Source organism: Hemicordylus capensis, chromosome 10 (assembly GCF_027244095.1).
Source record: "Hemicordylus capensis ecotype Gifberg chromosome 10, rHemCap1.1.pri, whole genome shotgun sequence".
Classification (NCBI taxonomy): Eukaryota; Metazoa; Chordata; class Lepidosauria; order Squamata; family Cordylidae; genus Hemicordylus; species Hemicordylus capensis.
Genome location: NC_069666.1, coordinates 28,868,104 through 28,885,458, shown reverse-complemented (window position 1 = coordinate 28,885,458; position 17,355 = coordinate 28,868,104). Strand labels below are relative to the sequence as shown.

The 17,355-nt window shown below is 42.4% G+C and overlaps 1 protein-coding gene across 4 annotated transcripts in view; it reads right to left on the bottom strand.

Moving 5' to 3' along the window:
• Positions 1 to 17,355, bottom strand: part of SLTM (SAFB like transcription modulator) — a 48,766-nt gene that overhangs the window by 27,857 nt on the left and 3,554 nt on the right. For all 4 annotated transcript variants that reach the window (XR_008311461.1, XM_053272583.1, XM_053272584.1 and 1 more), the window contains exons 2-9: positions 9,753 to 9,840; positions 6,224 to 6,288; positions 5,709 to 5,876; positions 4,880 to 4,927; positions 3,832 to 3,856; positions 2,066 to 2,534; positions 1,465 to 1,514; positions 474 to 586 (exon numbers count right to left, since the gene is read on the bottom strand). Coding sequence is in view for 3 of the 4 variants with exons in the window: in XM_053272583.1 (XP_053128558.1) it covers positions 474 to 586; positions 1,465 to 1,514; positions 2,066 to 2,534; positions 3,832 to 3,856; positions 4,880 to 4,927; positions 5,709 to 5,876; positions 6,224 to 6,288; positions 9,753 to 9,840 (1,026 nt within the window). In the remaining variant the exon portion in view is untranslated. The remainder of the gene's footprint in view (positions 1 to 473; positions 587 to 1,464; positions 1,515 to 2,065; positions 2,535 to 3,831; positions 3,857 to 4,879; positions 4,928 to 5,708; positions 5,877 to 6,223; positions 6,289 to 9,752; positions 9,841 to 17,355) is intronic.

Genomic DNA, 17,355 nt, shown 5'->3' with positions numbered 1-17,355 from the left:
ATGCAAGGACACTAAACACGATCACTTACTTGAAGCCCAAGTGCTCATAACTTCTCAGAAGCAATGAGTGGTTGTTACTGGGCTTCTCCGTGAGCTGGAAAACGGCATCCATGCTCTGGCTGACAGAGCCTAAAGCATTTATAGTACATAAAATACATACAGGACCTCTCAGGTCACTTATGCTTGCTCTCATATCACATTTTTTGCCCACGATTTGTCCTTACTCACAGAAAAACAGGTTTCAACTAAATGAATTTAACTGAAGTCCATGGATTCAGTTTTAGGATACTGGGCACAGACTGTTTATTACATTCAAAAAACATTCACTCTACTGTTTCCAAGTGAACACTCACTGGAACAATCACCACCTCTACTGCAAGCTAAGTCACTAAATGCAACTGAAGTCACTAGAGAGCCAGCGAGTGGGTCTCACACAAACCCCTTGTAGCTGACATTCCTAAGTGAAGCCATACCTTTCCATATTTGCCAAAGAGATTTTTCAGATCTGCAGCTTTGGTGTTGGAGGACAAGCCGCTAACCCACAAATTCCTAGTTGAGCTGCTGCTGCTCCCACTGCTTGCGCTTCCTAAAACAAATGCCACAGGAGAATATTACAGCATCAACAGGGACACAGAACGTCATGAAGAGTCAGTCTGCAGGCAGACACTGGCCAATGGCTCGTCTCCTTCCATTTTAGCATTGTAACAATAGGAAGTACAGAGTATGAAAAATTAGTTTCTCAGTCAGCTTCATGGAATTAAACCACTTATTTTAATAGGCCTTGTTTCCAACAGACACATCCAGCAGACAACATTCTTACAGCAAGTTATAGCTTCTTCCCAGGTGGGCTAAAGATATTTTAAAGTCAAACTTTGCCATTACATTTGAGATGCCACAATGCAAGGGTGACTCATCCCAAATGAAGCAGTTTTCTACTCTGCCTGCATTTGTAATTCGTTATCTTCTCTTTACAACTGGGACGAGTATTCCAAAATCCAGTATGACAAAACTACTCAGCAGCATATTTGCCAACTGTGATCTTTATGAATATTTCTAGCTACAAGTGGCATTTTGATTAGTCACGTTCAACAACAGGGAGAGTCAGCAGGATGACCCTGATCTCTATGGGATCAAAGGTTTGAACGAAGAACCACCAAGAGGTACTAGTTACTACAACTGGAGGGAAAGCTGGTTTGTACATTGTCCATCCACTCACTGGCCAAAAAGCAGCAGTGGACTGAAGCACTGGCTGCTCCTGACTGCCAACACAAACTCCCTCAAACCAATCTTTTGAGATGGGAGTCAGCTACTCAACAGACATCACTCAAGCAAAGTGATGAAAAGCCCCAAACAAGCTTCATAGAAGAAAGCAAACATTAAGGAGATGGGAGCAAAGGCCTCTGAAAGGGTAAGAATAATCCAAGGAATTCTTTCTTCCATGGACTGCTACCCTCTACACATTACCTTTGTCATCCTTGGATGTAGTCTTGCTTTCTTTAGATTCCTTAGCAGAGCTAAAAGGAGGGGGAAAGTGAAGAAAATTGAACACACGCAGAATTTGCTCATCAAGACTCTTATACTATTAAACAAGTCATTTCCAAAACATAGGCAAACACAGAGGGCAGGACTGTCAAGTGATTTCCCCTCATCATGGATTCTTGCACTGATTTTCCCCAAGATGCCTGAAGATCTAGATTTTCTGACAATTTTATTCAGTGAATATATGGCAATCTTCTCCACATTTCAGGACTGGGACTTGACTTCATTTTGGAGTTCTTAGAACTGAGAGTTGTTCATTACCATCATCACAAGGGTACTTAAAACTTGACTACTTGGAAAAAATAAAATAAAATGCTGTCATTTGCCAAAGCAACCAGGACGACAAAGCATATACAAAGATCCCGATTTTTTTTTCCTAACACAGGTAACACTTTTGGCCGTCAAAACATTTTATAAGCAGGAACATAAGATACTAATTATGAGTTTCTTGCTGCTACCCCCTTAATGTAGAGTGATCTTATTGAATGCTGGAAGTACCTTAAAGAACTGACATAGAAAGACAAACCTCTTTGCTTGACCTGAGGCCCCAGTAGACGAGGGACCTTTCTTCAAAGTATCCTTGTCTTTGTCTCCAGATTCTGCTTTCTTCGAGCTTTCTCGGGCTTCCTTCTTGACAGGATCCCCCTTCACGCTGTCTTCCTTCTTACCATCTTTATGGTTCTCGGTCATCTCATAATCTTTGCCTTCCTTCTCCAGGTTTGGCTCAATGGCATCCTGCCCGTCTTTTGGCTTGCTTGCTTCTGAATCTGTAATTTTCAGATTTTTACCTGTTTCTAGAAGGTCATCGCCATCAAAATCCAGAGTGATGGCATCTTCGGCCTGGATTGTAACCGATATGTTATCATCCTCAACTTCTTTCACAGATGTGTTCACTTCCATCTCTTCATGAGCTGTGTGATCAGCCTCAGCTAGGCTCTCTTCTGAAGGAAGAAGCTTAGATACTTCTTGTGAACCATCACCAGAACCTGCTTTATCTAAGAGGATTTAACAGGAATAAATATGGCAAAACAAGAAGTTTAAACATTTTCATAGGCATACGCTAGAAGCGAGGACCTGGAAAATACAAAGCCAGTTATTAGAACCGATGGAAGGTTAGGAAAAAAGCACAAGGGGCATTAACACACAAATCAATCCTCTACCCAGGATCATTCATTCTTCATGGTAAATAAATTTTCTAGACAAGAATACCAAAACAGAACAGCAGGAATTGGACAATGGTTCCATCAGAGAGATACCTGCTCTTCAGTGCAAGTATCTAGCTTCCAACTTTGGAGCTGATGTGCAAAGCTGGTTTCCTTCATGGCCTGAGAGCAAGTGTGTCCGCTCAAGTCAATATTCCCACACTTCCACTGATAAGTCGCTCATCTTCCAATAGCCTTCTCTGATGGCCCACAGTTCAACTGTCGGATCCTTCACAACGGCCACTCTCATTTCCAACTCTTGCTCACCAGCCACCATGGCATTGCAGAGCTCAGCTGTTCCTGTTCAAGTTCCAGCTGTAGGTCAGAGGCCTTGCAGTCTTCATCCAACATGCACAGAGTCAGCACTCTCAGTCCTGTCATTGTCACCGTGAGCATTCAAATGTTCACGAAGAGGCTTCTGCTGTGGAGTTGCTCTCCACAAATACCCACTCTGTTGTTCACACCTAAGCACAGCCTTTCCAGATTTCCATCATGTGGGAAGTCACAATGATGCCATGTCCTTTAGTCCACAGCCTTGGTGCTCTCTTGAGGTCTTCCTTCCTAGCCAGAAGGCTGACCAGGCGTGGGTTTCTGTTGTTCCAATCCACCATGTCATTTTTAAAGGCATCGTTAATCTGATGACTCCTTTGCACTTGTCTGAAAGTCTTGCTTAAGGTTGTAAAGCATGATGTGGCATTTGTCAAAATGTGGAAGTAGAGTGTGGTCCATCATTTGGATGGCTTGCAAATCCCATTCTGTAGAATACTGAGTTTTCATCAGGCACCTATCAGTTACTGCAGTGCAAGGCAATATGTAGGTGAAGACTTACCGTATGTGAACGAGTCAGATCAGAGGGGATGGGCATTTTTGATAGGCCATATGCATGTATCCAACATCCATTGAAGGAGCTGTTATGTACCATCCACCATTTAAAGGAGAAAAGCCAACTGATCAACTTGATCCAGCCACCATCCTTGAAGAGGTGCTTACAGTTGGCAAGTCTGATACTACAGAAACCAATGCACCTGCCACTTACAAAAGGCAACCTTGGGGTATTAGAACACCAAGCTCTACTGAACTGTACACATACCTCTCTCATTCTCTTCTTCTCCATCCTGTAAATTAGAAGAAAATCAAATCAGCATTATTGCTTTACAATTTAAGTTAAACACAGCAATTAAACTACCAAATATTCTAACAATGCAAAGGCTCGAGGTCTGGTTCCCCCCCTGCTTAGTAGATGTAACCTTCAAATTCAGTTTGTTTATTTCCTGATTCTTGTACGAAGGAATGCCTGCTTCAAAGAATCTCAACTAAACTAACATTCCACTATTTCAGAGACCTGCGAAGCAGCTAATTACTTCCACACAGCTAGTTTGAGATACCAATTCATTTAGTTATATTTACCAATTACCACTATCAGGCTGTGATCCTAGGTATATCTGCTTGGAGTAAGCACTATTGGATTCAATGGGACCTACTTCTGAGTCAACATACATAGGATCGGGCTGCTAAGACTACAGAGTGAGGCATTCCCATTCCAACTATTATTCTCAAAGTCTAGACACTGCCTGGCATCAGGGTGCAATCCAATATCACCCAGCCCTTGTTCATTTCAATAGGACTTCATGCAAGAGAACTTCCCAGTGAATTGTGACAAGTGGCTCAGTTCTCCCCTCGATTCTGCTCTTTAGTGGCACCCCAAACTATTGCTTCTGAGCATGAGTTGTCACTGCATATTTCATTAAGAAGTGCATTAAGCAGAGCAGCCAACTCTGCTGAAGGCACCTCTCTTATTTACACACAGGTTCGGACTATAGTAGTAGACAGTGCTGAAGCACAGCCAAAGTTGGGCACAGAAATCAGTGTGTGTGCTGCATCACATCTGACATGGGGAGATCACAGCTTATGGTGGAAGAACTATGAATGAAGTCAGGCTTGAAACAAAGCAATAAGCTCTAGCCATGCCATTTATTTGCCACACCTGGCATTTAGTTCCATGGTATTGTATGACAAAGCTAGAAACACAGCTCTACAAAGTGGTTCTACACTCAAACACCTAACACTTCAGGGGAATCCCAGTTCTCTTCAAGTGTGAGCTTTCTAATCAGTTTTCACAAGATAAGTTAGAAACTTACATGAGCAGTGACAAAGCTTTCATCTTCTAGATCTCGAACATCATTGTCCTAAGTTGGAAAAAAAAAATAGAACTAGCTGGGCCACAAATGCATTCAGAAGAGAGAGGATGCATTCACTTTTAATGACCAACAAATGATTGACAAGCTGCCATGGGGTTGTGTCTTACTGAGGACAACATGTGCAGTAAACCAGTACAATGCCTTTCCAAAGAAGACCTGCGACCCTCTGTTTACAACAAGAATCACTGCCAACTCATGTTTCCTTGCAGTGAAAGATTTGCATAACAGAAAGCAGCTCATTTGATTCTTCTCATGTCACTTTCTGCACAACAGGGCCTCTGCAGCTCCCGTCTCCAGACTCCATTAAAGCCAGTCTTTTCTGAGGTGGCCAACAAGTCTATTATCCGTGCACACCCAACAGCATTGTTTGTGTCACTAGCTCTGTAGGATGAGCTGCTGCTCAAGACTCCTATCAAAACCAGTCCTCCCATACAAGGGCCGTCCTTTAACCTGAGTGCGCTGCAGGACAAAATAGCATCTTCCCACCCCTCACAACACTGGAGAGTCACAGGGGAGCCAGGAGTTCAGCTCCCCCACCAATAACCAGTGCTTTTTGGCTGCTGGTGCACTCTGTAATGCTAGACTGCTGCAGCAGAGGACAAGCCATCCTCAACGGGAAATGCAGCAAAAACCATTCATGTCAATACCAACAGCACCAAACTACTACTTTCCACAGACAGCTTCCCCCCCCCCTTTTTTGTGTGTGGAAAGGATTAAGAACTGTCAATACCATAGCAACAGCCTGCTTTCAAGGAGGTTTTCAGTGTACCTGGTTTTCCACGTCCTTTTCGGATGGCTTTGAATGAGCTTTCTTCTTTTCTAGAGACAACGTTTTAGAATTCAAAGGTTCTTCTTCATTTTCTGCAAATTCTTCAGAGTCTTTCAGTTCATCATTTCCATCCTGGTCGCTTGCATCCTGAGCTTCCAATTCACTCTCCTTTCAATATGAACAATACTTGATTTGACAGAGGCAAATAACCCCTGCCTCGCATTTAGCAACATTTAAAGAAAAGGTCTCTAAGGAGCTGATCTTTTCACCTTCTTGGAATGCAGTGAATGCTTCCAAGACTCAAAGCTGTAACTCATGTGTAAGTTTCTGTTTCACATAATGAATATGGATAAACTGCTTGATCAGCATGAACAGGGACTTATGCTCTCTAAAAGCTCTGATTTAGAAAGGAAGTTTAGTTGTCATTATCCAGTATACTGTACAAACACATGTTTACTCAGAAGTCCCCGTGTTTAAGATTGGGTCCCTGGATTCATTTCTCATAACACTCTTACCTTGACTAAGGAATCCTCTTCCACTGAAGCATCTCCACTTAGCTCATCAGTTTCCTGCTTCTTACCTAAGAGACAGGACACGCTAATGACAATCTTGTATGAATTATTTTCCAAATTTATATCCTATCACACAGCCCAGAAAGTCCTTAGAGCCATTTACAACATGAAGAACACTTCTTGAAAACATCTTAATACACATAACACAGCAGTAGCACTACATTCCATCCTGAATACAACGAGGTGGGCAGAGAGGTGGGTTGGAACATTTCCCCATAGAACCATTTCTAGAATGTCAAAGGCTGACATCCAGACTAGCACTTCACATGTGCAGCAGAGCAAGCCGCAAAAACTGCTCCGTTGTCACTCGAAGGGGGAGGGGCAATATTTGTCAATCTTCCGTTCCCACAAGCCCGCTAGGCTTGATTAAGTCCGAGCATCATGTGACCCTCAGGGACCTATTCTGGTGAGACACAGTGGGGTTCAGAGGGAAAGGGAAGATTGGCAAATGCTGCCTCTTCCCCCTCTCAACAGCACAGCTGTACTCTGGAACTTGCACTACTCTATGTGCTCCATTTTAATCCAGGTATCCAGCATTGCTTCATAAAAGTCATTATTAATTAATGGATGCCAGTGCAATATTAGGCAAATGCAGCCATTTCAAAGTTGTAATTAATGTTTTTCAGGTGATTATCCCTAGGAACATGTGTTTTATTGATATATTGGGCATTCCAATAATGAAATTCTTTTCACATCAAGCTCTGAATTGGTTTCATTTAGAGCACATGAAGTGTCTCTATTGATCCCACCCCCAAAATATTTCAGTTCACCTACTTGGCTACTTGAGAATCACTTGATATGGTAGGGTTTTTAAATACATTTTAAAAGGTGAGAAATATCAAGAATGTATTCACTAGAAATATGTTTCAGATATGGAAAGAGAAACTTCCAACACTGATAGGAAATACCTCTCCTTTAACACCTTTATTAACATACTTAGATGCTGGGATAGATAATTATGGATTATGTTATTTGAGGTTATTGAAGCAGAGTAGTTTCAATAGAATAAGATTTTTATAGTAATAAGTCATATAAAAGAAGAAGAATTTGAACAACGAATTGGACATCAATTACCTTGGTTATTCTGGATTCAAATTAGATCTATATTGATGGATAGCAGGGTTAAGAATTCCGCTATTTGTCCACTTACAAGTAGAGATTGGTGATCCTCCAATAGGTTTGAGGAATGCGTGGGAGACTGATTTATGCATGGGAGCCCAATTTAGGTAAAAATATAGAAGAGACAAAGTGGCAGTCATTGTAAAAGCCGGGGGTGGGGTGGGGGTTTCCTCTCAGCCTCCATACAAGAGCTTCAATGGAAAATATTACATTGCTAGTATCTAACACCTTCAGTACTAGTGTGCATTTCTCATCAATATTCTATACAATGTTGGAGGGGATGTAAACAGAAAGGTACTTATATGTGGTGAGAAAGTTGTACCTTTTTGGAAGAAGATTTTTGATGAAATTAACAAAATAATGAATCAAAGAGTAGAATGCTCCTCAGGTCTAGGTCTATTACATATATTTACAGGTAATAAATTCCAGACTTAAAAATAAGGAACTTATTTTTTAATTCTAGCTGTGAAAGCAATTATAGCACAGCAATGGAAATTATTGGATATACTAAACATGGAGAAATTGAGTAATAAAGTATAGTCAATTGCAATATTAGAAAATATTTCTGATAAAGGATAATGAGAAATTAGAGAAAAGAACCACAATTCTGTCGTATATGGGGAAAATATATTAAATATAACTTAATAGAGATAACTCGGGGCTTTTACACGAGGTATGGAAATTATAAATAATTCTGATATTTTGTTAATACAATGTATTTTGTTATATTTTGTATTAATTTCTATTATATGTAACTGAATAATGTAAGACTGTTCCAATTTAAAAAATTGTAAATTTTAAATTATAGTAATATTTTTGAGGTGGGGGAGGAATGAAAATGAGGGGGAAATTTATACAAAGAATTTTTCAAGATTAGCAATAGCTAGATATTTGAAAACAGAGGCTTTTGCCTCTGATATGCAGTGAGACATATTTTGGCGATGGAAGGCGAACTCATGCACAGAGAATCACAGCACAGAATGCTCAATTTGAGTTGATAATAGGCTATTTCTCTGTGTGGCTGTGCTGCTGTATCTTTGTGCAACAGCTTGTTCTGTCTTTTTTCAAAGCAAACTTGAATTCTACCTTAACCACACATAAACCACTTGTATGTCAGCCCCTTGTGCTACTCCACTTAGGAAGCTGGATCTAGGAGAACATTAAGGAACATATGTATCAAATTGGCTAAATGGCATTTGGTTCGACATTTATGAAAGCAAGCTGAGTTTAGCAGAACAATTCAACCACTGAACTACTTGGGTGCCAGTTTTCTGCTTATGTGAATTTAGGAAAGGGGGCATAAATATTTTAAATAAGGGAATGAGCCACCATGGAATGCTTACCACCACACCACAGGATGTGATGACAGCCACCAGCTTGGATGGCTTTAAATGGGGTTTAGACAAATTAATGAAGGACAGGTCTATCAATAGTGCTATAGGTTGCCTCTATGTTCAGAGGCAGGATGCTTCTTAATCAGTGTTCCCTCAAATTTTCCTCATCTGTGCACAGAATGAGTTTTATTCTGGGCAGCAGTATCAAGGCAGTGCACGCGGACATGCAATCAAAACGGGGCCTTCCTGATTCAACCTGAGTGTGATCTAAAATTAACTGAGCAGACAACAAAAAACTTGTGTGCATGCACACACCTTCGAGAACACTGCTCCTAATACCAGCTAAAGGTATTAGCTGAAGGGGAGCAGCTGGCGAGGGGGGGCATGCCTTTGTCTCCTGGTGATGTGGCTTCCCAAGGCAAGGGTTTTTCTTCTTTGGGGGCCTTCAGGAGAGCCTCAAAGACCCAACCTTTTAGCCTGTCTGAGAATGATATCTAGTTTTAATTTTAATCTCGTTTAAGTGTTTATTTTAATTGTTTTAGTATGTGTTTTTAATTTTAATGTAAACTGCCAGAGCCACTTTAGGAAGGGGGGGGCATATCAATTGAATAAATAAATACATGTGGTGGGCTGCTGTGGGAAACAGGGTGCTGGACTAGATAGGCCTTGGGCCTGATCCAGCAAGGTGGTTCTTATAGGTTCCATCACAAGGCTTAGTACAGAGCAGGGTTCGTATAACCTTGACTGAGCACAGCAGTTACTTAGGACCAGCAAATTTCAGCAGTAACGCTATTTGCAAAAAATTGGTTTACGGGAATGTAACTATGATCCTTCAAGCAACATTAAGAATTAAAAGTTTGCTTTAATAATAGTTCTCTCCCTTATTTTTTAGCTATCACACTTTTACCCTTTAGTATATCTTATGGCTTATTTTATACTTCTTAGACATTTTTATATTGTATTTACCTATGCTGGTCTTTGACCATAATAAAGTTGATTGATTAAATAAAAATTCATACCTTTTCCTTTCGTTGGTTTCTTGTTTGGAGTATCAACTGAAACAGTTATTTCAATATTATCTGGATCGCCTCCTTCTTCTTCAATAGCCTAAAAACAAAGAGGGGACGCCGATGTATTCAAACCAACATTTTACTACTGATTCTAGTGCAATTTAGCTCTAGCATAGAGATACCAATCACATTAATTGTGCTTTCCAAATTATGCTTAGTGAACCATTCTCATTACTCAGAACCCTTCCGATGAGGTGCTGGAGGGGTTAGGGCAGAACAGCAGCATCCTAAGGAGCATATGGATGCAGGATTTCAAACAAGCGAGTCAAACAGCGTTCCCTCTAAGGCGTGCACGTGTGCACACGCTCAGAAGTTCTTTGATGTAATTTTAGACCCCGCTCAGGTTGACTCAGGAAGGCCCCATTCTGATTGCATGTGCGCACACACTGCTGCCCAGAACAGAACTCATTCTGTGCACAGATGAGAAAAATTAGTGGGAACACTGTCATCAACTGCCCTGAATCATATTACAAACAGCTGCTTACCCAGGCATAGCAACAGACAGGACCACTGAGCTTCTCAGTGGAGTTTGCAAGCAAGTAACTAGTTTCTTATTTTACACTTGAAAGTTTAACACAATGCATGTCCTAATTAGACATGTCAGCAATGCTACCAGGGTACAAGTCTGTTTGCAGGTCTAGCCATGAAAAATATCCAACTTGCAACCCGGCAGAACTAAATAAAAAACCTAAGTCTCTTGCCATTGTCCCACTTTTGGCCACGGAGAAACTGCTATCGCTTCTAGGCATAAGGGGCTCCCTATCTAGGAATACAGGCATTGGAAGATGAGTCAGGCACAAGCAGTGCAACAAGCTGGTGCAGGGCAGCTTGACACAGGTAACAAGTACAGGTATCTGTGATGCACCAGGGGTTACTCTATGCTTCCCTGGGATTTACCCTCAGTAAAAAGACTGCTCTGATCACAAATGTAGGCGCACGCTGCTCCTTCGAGGTAGGCTGCCACAAGCTGAAGACTGAACAGGCTCACAGTTTCAACAACCTAGAACTGTCTGGCTTGGGACTTAACTGGCACTGTACAGCCAGAGTCCACACAACCCAGCTCTAGATAAACAGCATATTATTCTGAGAATTCACCAAGAGCACATGATTTTACAAGGCACATGGGGAAGAGTTTTGCAAGTAACCCTCCAGAACCTTTTAAACAGACTGAAGCCACTTCTAAGTATATGCCATTATCTCTCCACCCTCACCTGAGCTGCACTCCTGCTTGTCCCCCTCCATCCGGTTGCTTCCATCCTCCTCATCCCTCTTGGTCACGGCTGAAGTGTTGCTGGTGCCTACTGGCCAAGTTGCAGCCTCCTATCCCCAGAGACCTCCCCACCCTCACCTGAGCCCAGCTCCTGCTCCCCACAGGAGCAGCAGTGGTTGACCGGGCCCTTCCTCACTGCTGCCACCGCAATGGCCACTCGCTCCCCTCAGGCCGCTGACAGGCCCGGGCCCGTTCCTTGCCTGCCTGTGCCTGCCTCCACCAATGGCCTCGGTAGCCATGGCTCCTTGTTCCCCTCAGGTCACTGACAGGCTTGGGCCTGCCCCTCACCCTTCCTTCCTGCTCTCTTCCCCATTGTCTTTCTTCCCTTCCCATCTCCCTTCCTGAGTTAACCGATCTTCTTCATCTTGCTTCCTCATCTAATTCACACAATGGCAGCCGCCTTCTCCTGAAGGGGCTCTTTCCTCTCTCATGGCCCCTCTCTTTGCAGACCCTATCTCTTGCACTATCTATACACACACGGCTTGGGGCCAGAGTACCTGTTGGACCGCATTTGCCCATATGAATCTGCCAGGGCCCTCTGAGCATCATCTCAGGCCCTGCTCATTACCCCGCCACTAACAGAGATCCGGTTGGCGGGGACTAGAGACAGGGCCTTTTTGGTTGAGGCCGCTCACCTATGAAACACCCTAACCCTGAAGAGCATCACCATGCTCCCTCCCTCAGTGTTTTTTAAAAAACATCTTAAAACGCACCTTTTTAAGGAGGCTTTTAAATGCTCCATTATTATTTTTTTGTTATATCTGGTAGGTTCTTTAGCTTTTTATAATTTTCAGTTTTAATTTCAATCTAATTATTGTGGGTTTTAATCTGACAAATTTTTTCTTTTCTTGTTTAATTTAGTTAATTTTATTACTTTTATTGTATTTTGTGTCTAGCTTATTGTTGTGAGCCGCCCTAAGCAGTAGTGCACTGGAGGAGCAGGGTATAAATATATCTTAAATAAAATAATAAATATATATTCCTCTCCTCTACAATCAAGAACATCTTCTGACCAGTAACACTGGCATTCCAACTGACCTTAACCATCACAGGCTCCTCCTCCCTATCTGCATATGGAATCCCCACTGCCCAATCAGGTGCTTCTGCTTGCAAACACAAGAGAGCTGCCACACACAAGATTAGCCATGGGTATGCCTTAGAGAATTAAATATATAGAAGATAGACAGACAGACAGAAGATAAGCTTTAAACACAGAATAAGGAATTGGGGGAAATGGGAGTTTAAAAAGGCACACAGAAACACAAAAGATAATACAAGTTGTTCTAGTAAAAACTAATCTGCCTACTTTCCTTTCACTATCCCTACAACTGTACCAAATTTGGTCTACACTTGCACCACAAACATTCACATGTCCACCACCTTGAATCAGGGTGGACGACATCAATACAAACCATGAACTTCATCCGTCTGTGTCCCTGCACCTGTACTACATTTGGTTCAAATCAGTTAGGCAGTCCACGTTAGCCCACTTGCACCTCAAAAGTTTAAACAGCTGCCATCATCACAAATTACACCGCTGAGGCTTTCCTACAACTGTACTGTTTGGTTCATACTGGTCCAGGCACTGAGAAATTGATGGGGGACATGCCCATGCGCACACGGAATGCCGGGTGATCTCTTAAGCCTACTGGAAAGTAGGCTAGAAACATTAAACAACTAACTAAAATAGTTTCACCCAAGTTCAACAAATAGGTGGGTCCTTGGCTGAGAGTGTTAACCCCTACAGCATCTCCCTTTCAGGACACTAGCAGATGGTGAATGGTTAACTCATGACTGGTGACAAAATGCTTGGGGGTCTTTGCCCTCATTTTATAGTGATTAGAGAGAAGAAAGGCTTTCCTACTCCTTGAGACAGACAGCTCTGGGATCCAATGAGACGATTTGGTGTTTCTCTGATATAATGTTGATCTTAGGCCAATCCAGGCTTGAGGTTTTCCCTCCTAACTGGAGGTTCCTCCTTAATGGGTCTGAACATACATGTCTAAAAACAGTTCTGGTTTGAGCTGGTTACCTATTGTGAAAAAGGGATTAAGACTATACCTTGATGGCTCTGTCTCTTCCATGACGCGAGGCAAGAGACTAAACTCATTCAACAACATCAGGGAGGAATGTCTTCCATGCAGAGCACTCGGAGTGGAAGCACAAGACATTCTTGCGCCAAGCTAGAGATCTGCATTTTGTCACAAAATCCATTACATAAATAACCAGGTACTATGTACCTGGATTTTTATTTATTATGTACCTGGCTATTTTAAATTAGTAAAAATCAAATTATCTAAAAAGCTACATGAAATATACCCTCTTGTATATTTGTTGTAAATGTTTAGTGATCAGATTTGCATAATTTTTAAAGAAATACGTGAAGTTGTGTTGATAGGAAACTTGATTTAAATGATTTAAACTGAGGTTTTCTCATGATTATTTAAATCAACCGTGCAACACAGTCACCCAAGTACAGAAATACAGGAGAACCTCATGAATTGTGGACTTGCCATCCACAGTTTCGCATATCCGTGGTTGGATAATAGAGAACCGATTCTCTATTAAGGGGGGAAGGGGGGAAACAAAAGAAAAGAGGGTTAGATCTGCATATCCACGGGTGGCCAGAAACAACCTCAAGTCATTTCTGGCCTATCTTGACATTGGGAGCTATTTTATGGCTCACTTTCACACAAAAATGGCCCTAAAATGGTGATTTGGGGCCGATTTAATACACCTGGGAGGCATTTCTGGACTGCTGGGGATTTTCCCCATGATTTGCTAGTTACACAGAAAAGCAGTCTAATTCAGAAGACCAATTCAATATTAAGCGTAGATTTCAGATTACATTCAGATTTAGTGTTTTTTTAAAAATTTTTATAGGAAAACATGTTTTAAAGATTCTTTTAAAATATTGTTTAAAATGTTAGTATACTGCTTTTCAACAAAAAAATGTTTGTAAGCTGCTTAAATTTCATGAAAGGCAGGGCATTAAAAATTTTAAATGTTAGTTACATATTCAGATTGAAGCTATTGTGTACACTTATAGGAAGGTCTTTAAAATGCAAAATATGAATGCCTTAGACGGACTTTTTCCCAGGGCAGTAAAGCAGGTTATTGTGTGGTGAAAAACCCAACCTAGATTGGGGCAATTGCAATGAAGGGTGCATCTTATTTTGAAATTTTACAAAATACACTGACCACATTTCACCTGTTACCTTGATTTAACTGGGAAAGATGGGTGTAGTATTTCAGCAAGATCTGGAGTACCACAGGTTGGGAACCCCTGATTTAATTAACACATCTGCTCTTCCCATAATCTGGCATATCCTGCCCTCACTTCCTCATTCCACATTCTCACTTGAACCAGTTCTAAATCATAATGGGGGGGGGGGGGATCCACAGCAGATCATGGGGAGCCAGAGAAAGACCAAAAAGTGCAACACAGAGAACTTTATTTCAGGCAATTCTCTGAAACAGGATTAACTACTATCTACTATGTAGTTAAATAGGGTTAGCTACAGTTCAGCTACGCAGTTCAGTGTGACTATTTGACTTCAGTGGAACACATCTTATTCCGCCACAGTTATGAACCACAATCCTAGATACAGAGTTACTTCTGTGTAACATATATAACCAATGTGCAACTTCAACACATGAGTCACATGCACTGTTCACACACAGACAACTGCGATCTTCTGCACACAAAGCACCTGTTGAGCTATCTCCCTAAACCAAGCCTGCACAACATCCTCCCGTGAGGCCTTTTTTTCTTGGCCTGCCAGGCCATTTCTGCTACTAGCCTCCCAAGCCCTCCATGGGGCTTGCTTTCTCCCTGCTTGCTTCTCATCACCAGCTCCTGAGCCCCTCAGCTGATGTTGGGAACTTCCTGAAAATGAGGGTGCACCTGCGCTCTCTGAAGGAGATAGAGCATGTGCATGCTCTGGATGAGGACATGTATGTGCCCTGTATCTCCTTCAGGACACCTGTTCACCCTCATTTCCAGGAAGCTCCCGGGCCCAACAGCAGCTGAGGTGCTCAGGAGCTGACAGAGGAAAAGCAAACAGGGAGAAAGAAAGCCCCATGGAGAAGGTACTTGCTGCTCAGCCAGCATCTTGACTCCACTGGCCACTCAGAAGCAGCAGAGCAAGCCCATGGAGGCCAGGCAGGAGGGCGGGCATGCAAGGGAGCCAGTGCTCTTCCTCGCTGCGGGTGTGCTGCTTGCCTCCCCCACTCCTCTGCACTTCTGATGGGGCCAGGAGCTTCCTGGGAATGGCAGGCATGCACCCCGAGTCTTCATCAGAGCACATGTGTTCCCTCATTCCCAGGAGGCTCCCAACTTCAATGGAAGTGAGGGGCTTGGGAGCCCAGGCGGCTGAAGTGGTGGCAAGGCAGCACTCTGCTTGCCCATGCCCCGCTGCTCGCCCTCATTTGCAGGAAGCTACCAACCCCGAAGGGCAGAGGTGCTTGGGAGCTGGTGTGAGGTGAGCGGGGACCCCGCAACAGCACGCCACCTCTCTGCCACCTGCCCACCTGACTGAAAGCAGGTCACCAGGCACTCAGGAGCCGGGGGTGGGGGGAGGCGAGCAGCACACTGCCTTGCCATCACTCCTGTGAAGCGGTGCCTCCACCTCTGCAGCAGTGGAGCAGCCCTCGGCAGAAGCAAAGGGCTTGAGAGCTAGGGCGAGGGGCAAGAATCTCTTGAGCACTGGAGCAAAAGCAGGTACTTGTGCAGCCTTGTTGCACTATCTTTCTCGGTGCTAAAATAATCTGCATTTGCCACTGGCTCATCTGGTGGCTACTCAGGGACGGGCCTTCTCTGTTGCTACCCCGAGGCTGTGGAATGCGCTCCCTAGTGAAATAAGGGCCTCCCCATCTCTGACCTTTTTTTAAAAGTCTTTAAAGACTCATCTGTTCACCCAGGCTTTTAACTGATACTGTTTTGATTGTTTTAAATGTTTTAGAATACTGTTTTAAAAATTTTAAATTGTGTTTTAAATTTCTTGTTTTTGTTTTTAACTAATATTTTATTTTGTTTTTATTTTGTAAACCACCCAGAGATGTAAGTTTTGGGCGGTATAACAATATGTTAAATAAATAAATAAATAAAATTACTGAATTTAAAATAGAGTTAAATGTTTATTAGTGTTCTTGTATACGCGATTTTAAATTCATTCCTCAATTCCAACTGGATTGAGGAATGTTCCACACCATCACCCACCCACCCATCTAAAATACCTACCCCCCCAAAAAAAATCACATTTGAGGTTATGCAAATATAGGTTTTGTTTCCATAATGGTTATGAATTTTAATCCAATTTAATTCAATTCATCTTGGCCTGCCAGAGCTTCAATTTTTTAATGACTTGCATTTTAATTTGATGTAATTCAATCAATTAATTAGCTAATATTGAATTTTAATTTAATAAGTGCCCTAAATTTAGGGTCTAAAAATTGACCTCAGCCTCCACACACAAGGTCATTGTTGGTTTCAGCCCACCGGGGGCATTTGAGTTGTGCACCCCTGCCCTAAACTACTGTTCAGTTGATTCTGAGAACAAATGGGTGCCCCCCTTCTTCAAGATGTCCTTGTCCACCAAAGGCCTACACACCTTTTTTGGATCCTTGTCCACAGACTTTCAATTACTTTCAGTTTCCTGAAATAAGCAATAAGTTTATTTTTATTTATTTATTTAATGTATTTTTATACCGCCCAAAACCTATGCCTCTAGCCTCAGGACAGCAATGGAGAAGGCCCGTCCCTGAGTGGCCACCAGATGAGCTGGTGGCAAATGCAGACATATTTGCAAAGTTATTTGCACCCATGTCCTTAAAACATTCTTGAACAATATAGCATGACTGCCTTCTCTGTTGCATAATCCATAAAAGGTTTTGAAAATGCACAACTGGTCACATACCTAGAGATGTGGAGTGGAAAATTACCCCATAATTTTTCTGCAGATTTTGTTTCTAAAATTTCATGGGCCATCATCCAGACAAGCATTGCACACATGCAGCAGTGGGAGTTGTTGACTGCCCCTGCACTGACACTTCAGCAGGGAAGAGGATATTTTTGCCAATCTCTGTGTCACCAAAATATGTCCCTGAGGGTCACACAACATTCAGGCACAAGTTTTGGTGACACAGTGGGCTTTAGAGGGAAGGGAAGCTTGGCAAAAATCATCCCTTCTCCTGCCCAGACAAAAGGGCAGAGGTAGTCTGGACCTCACACTGTTGCACATGTGCAATGCTAGTTTGGACATCCAGCATGGTCTCATAAAA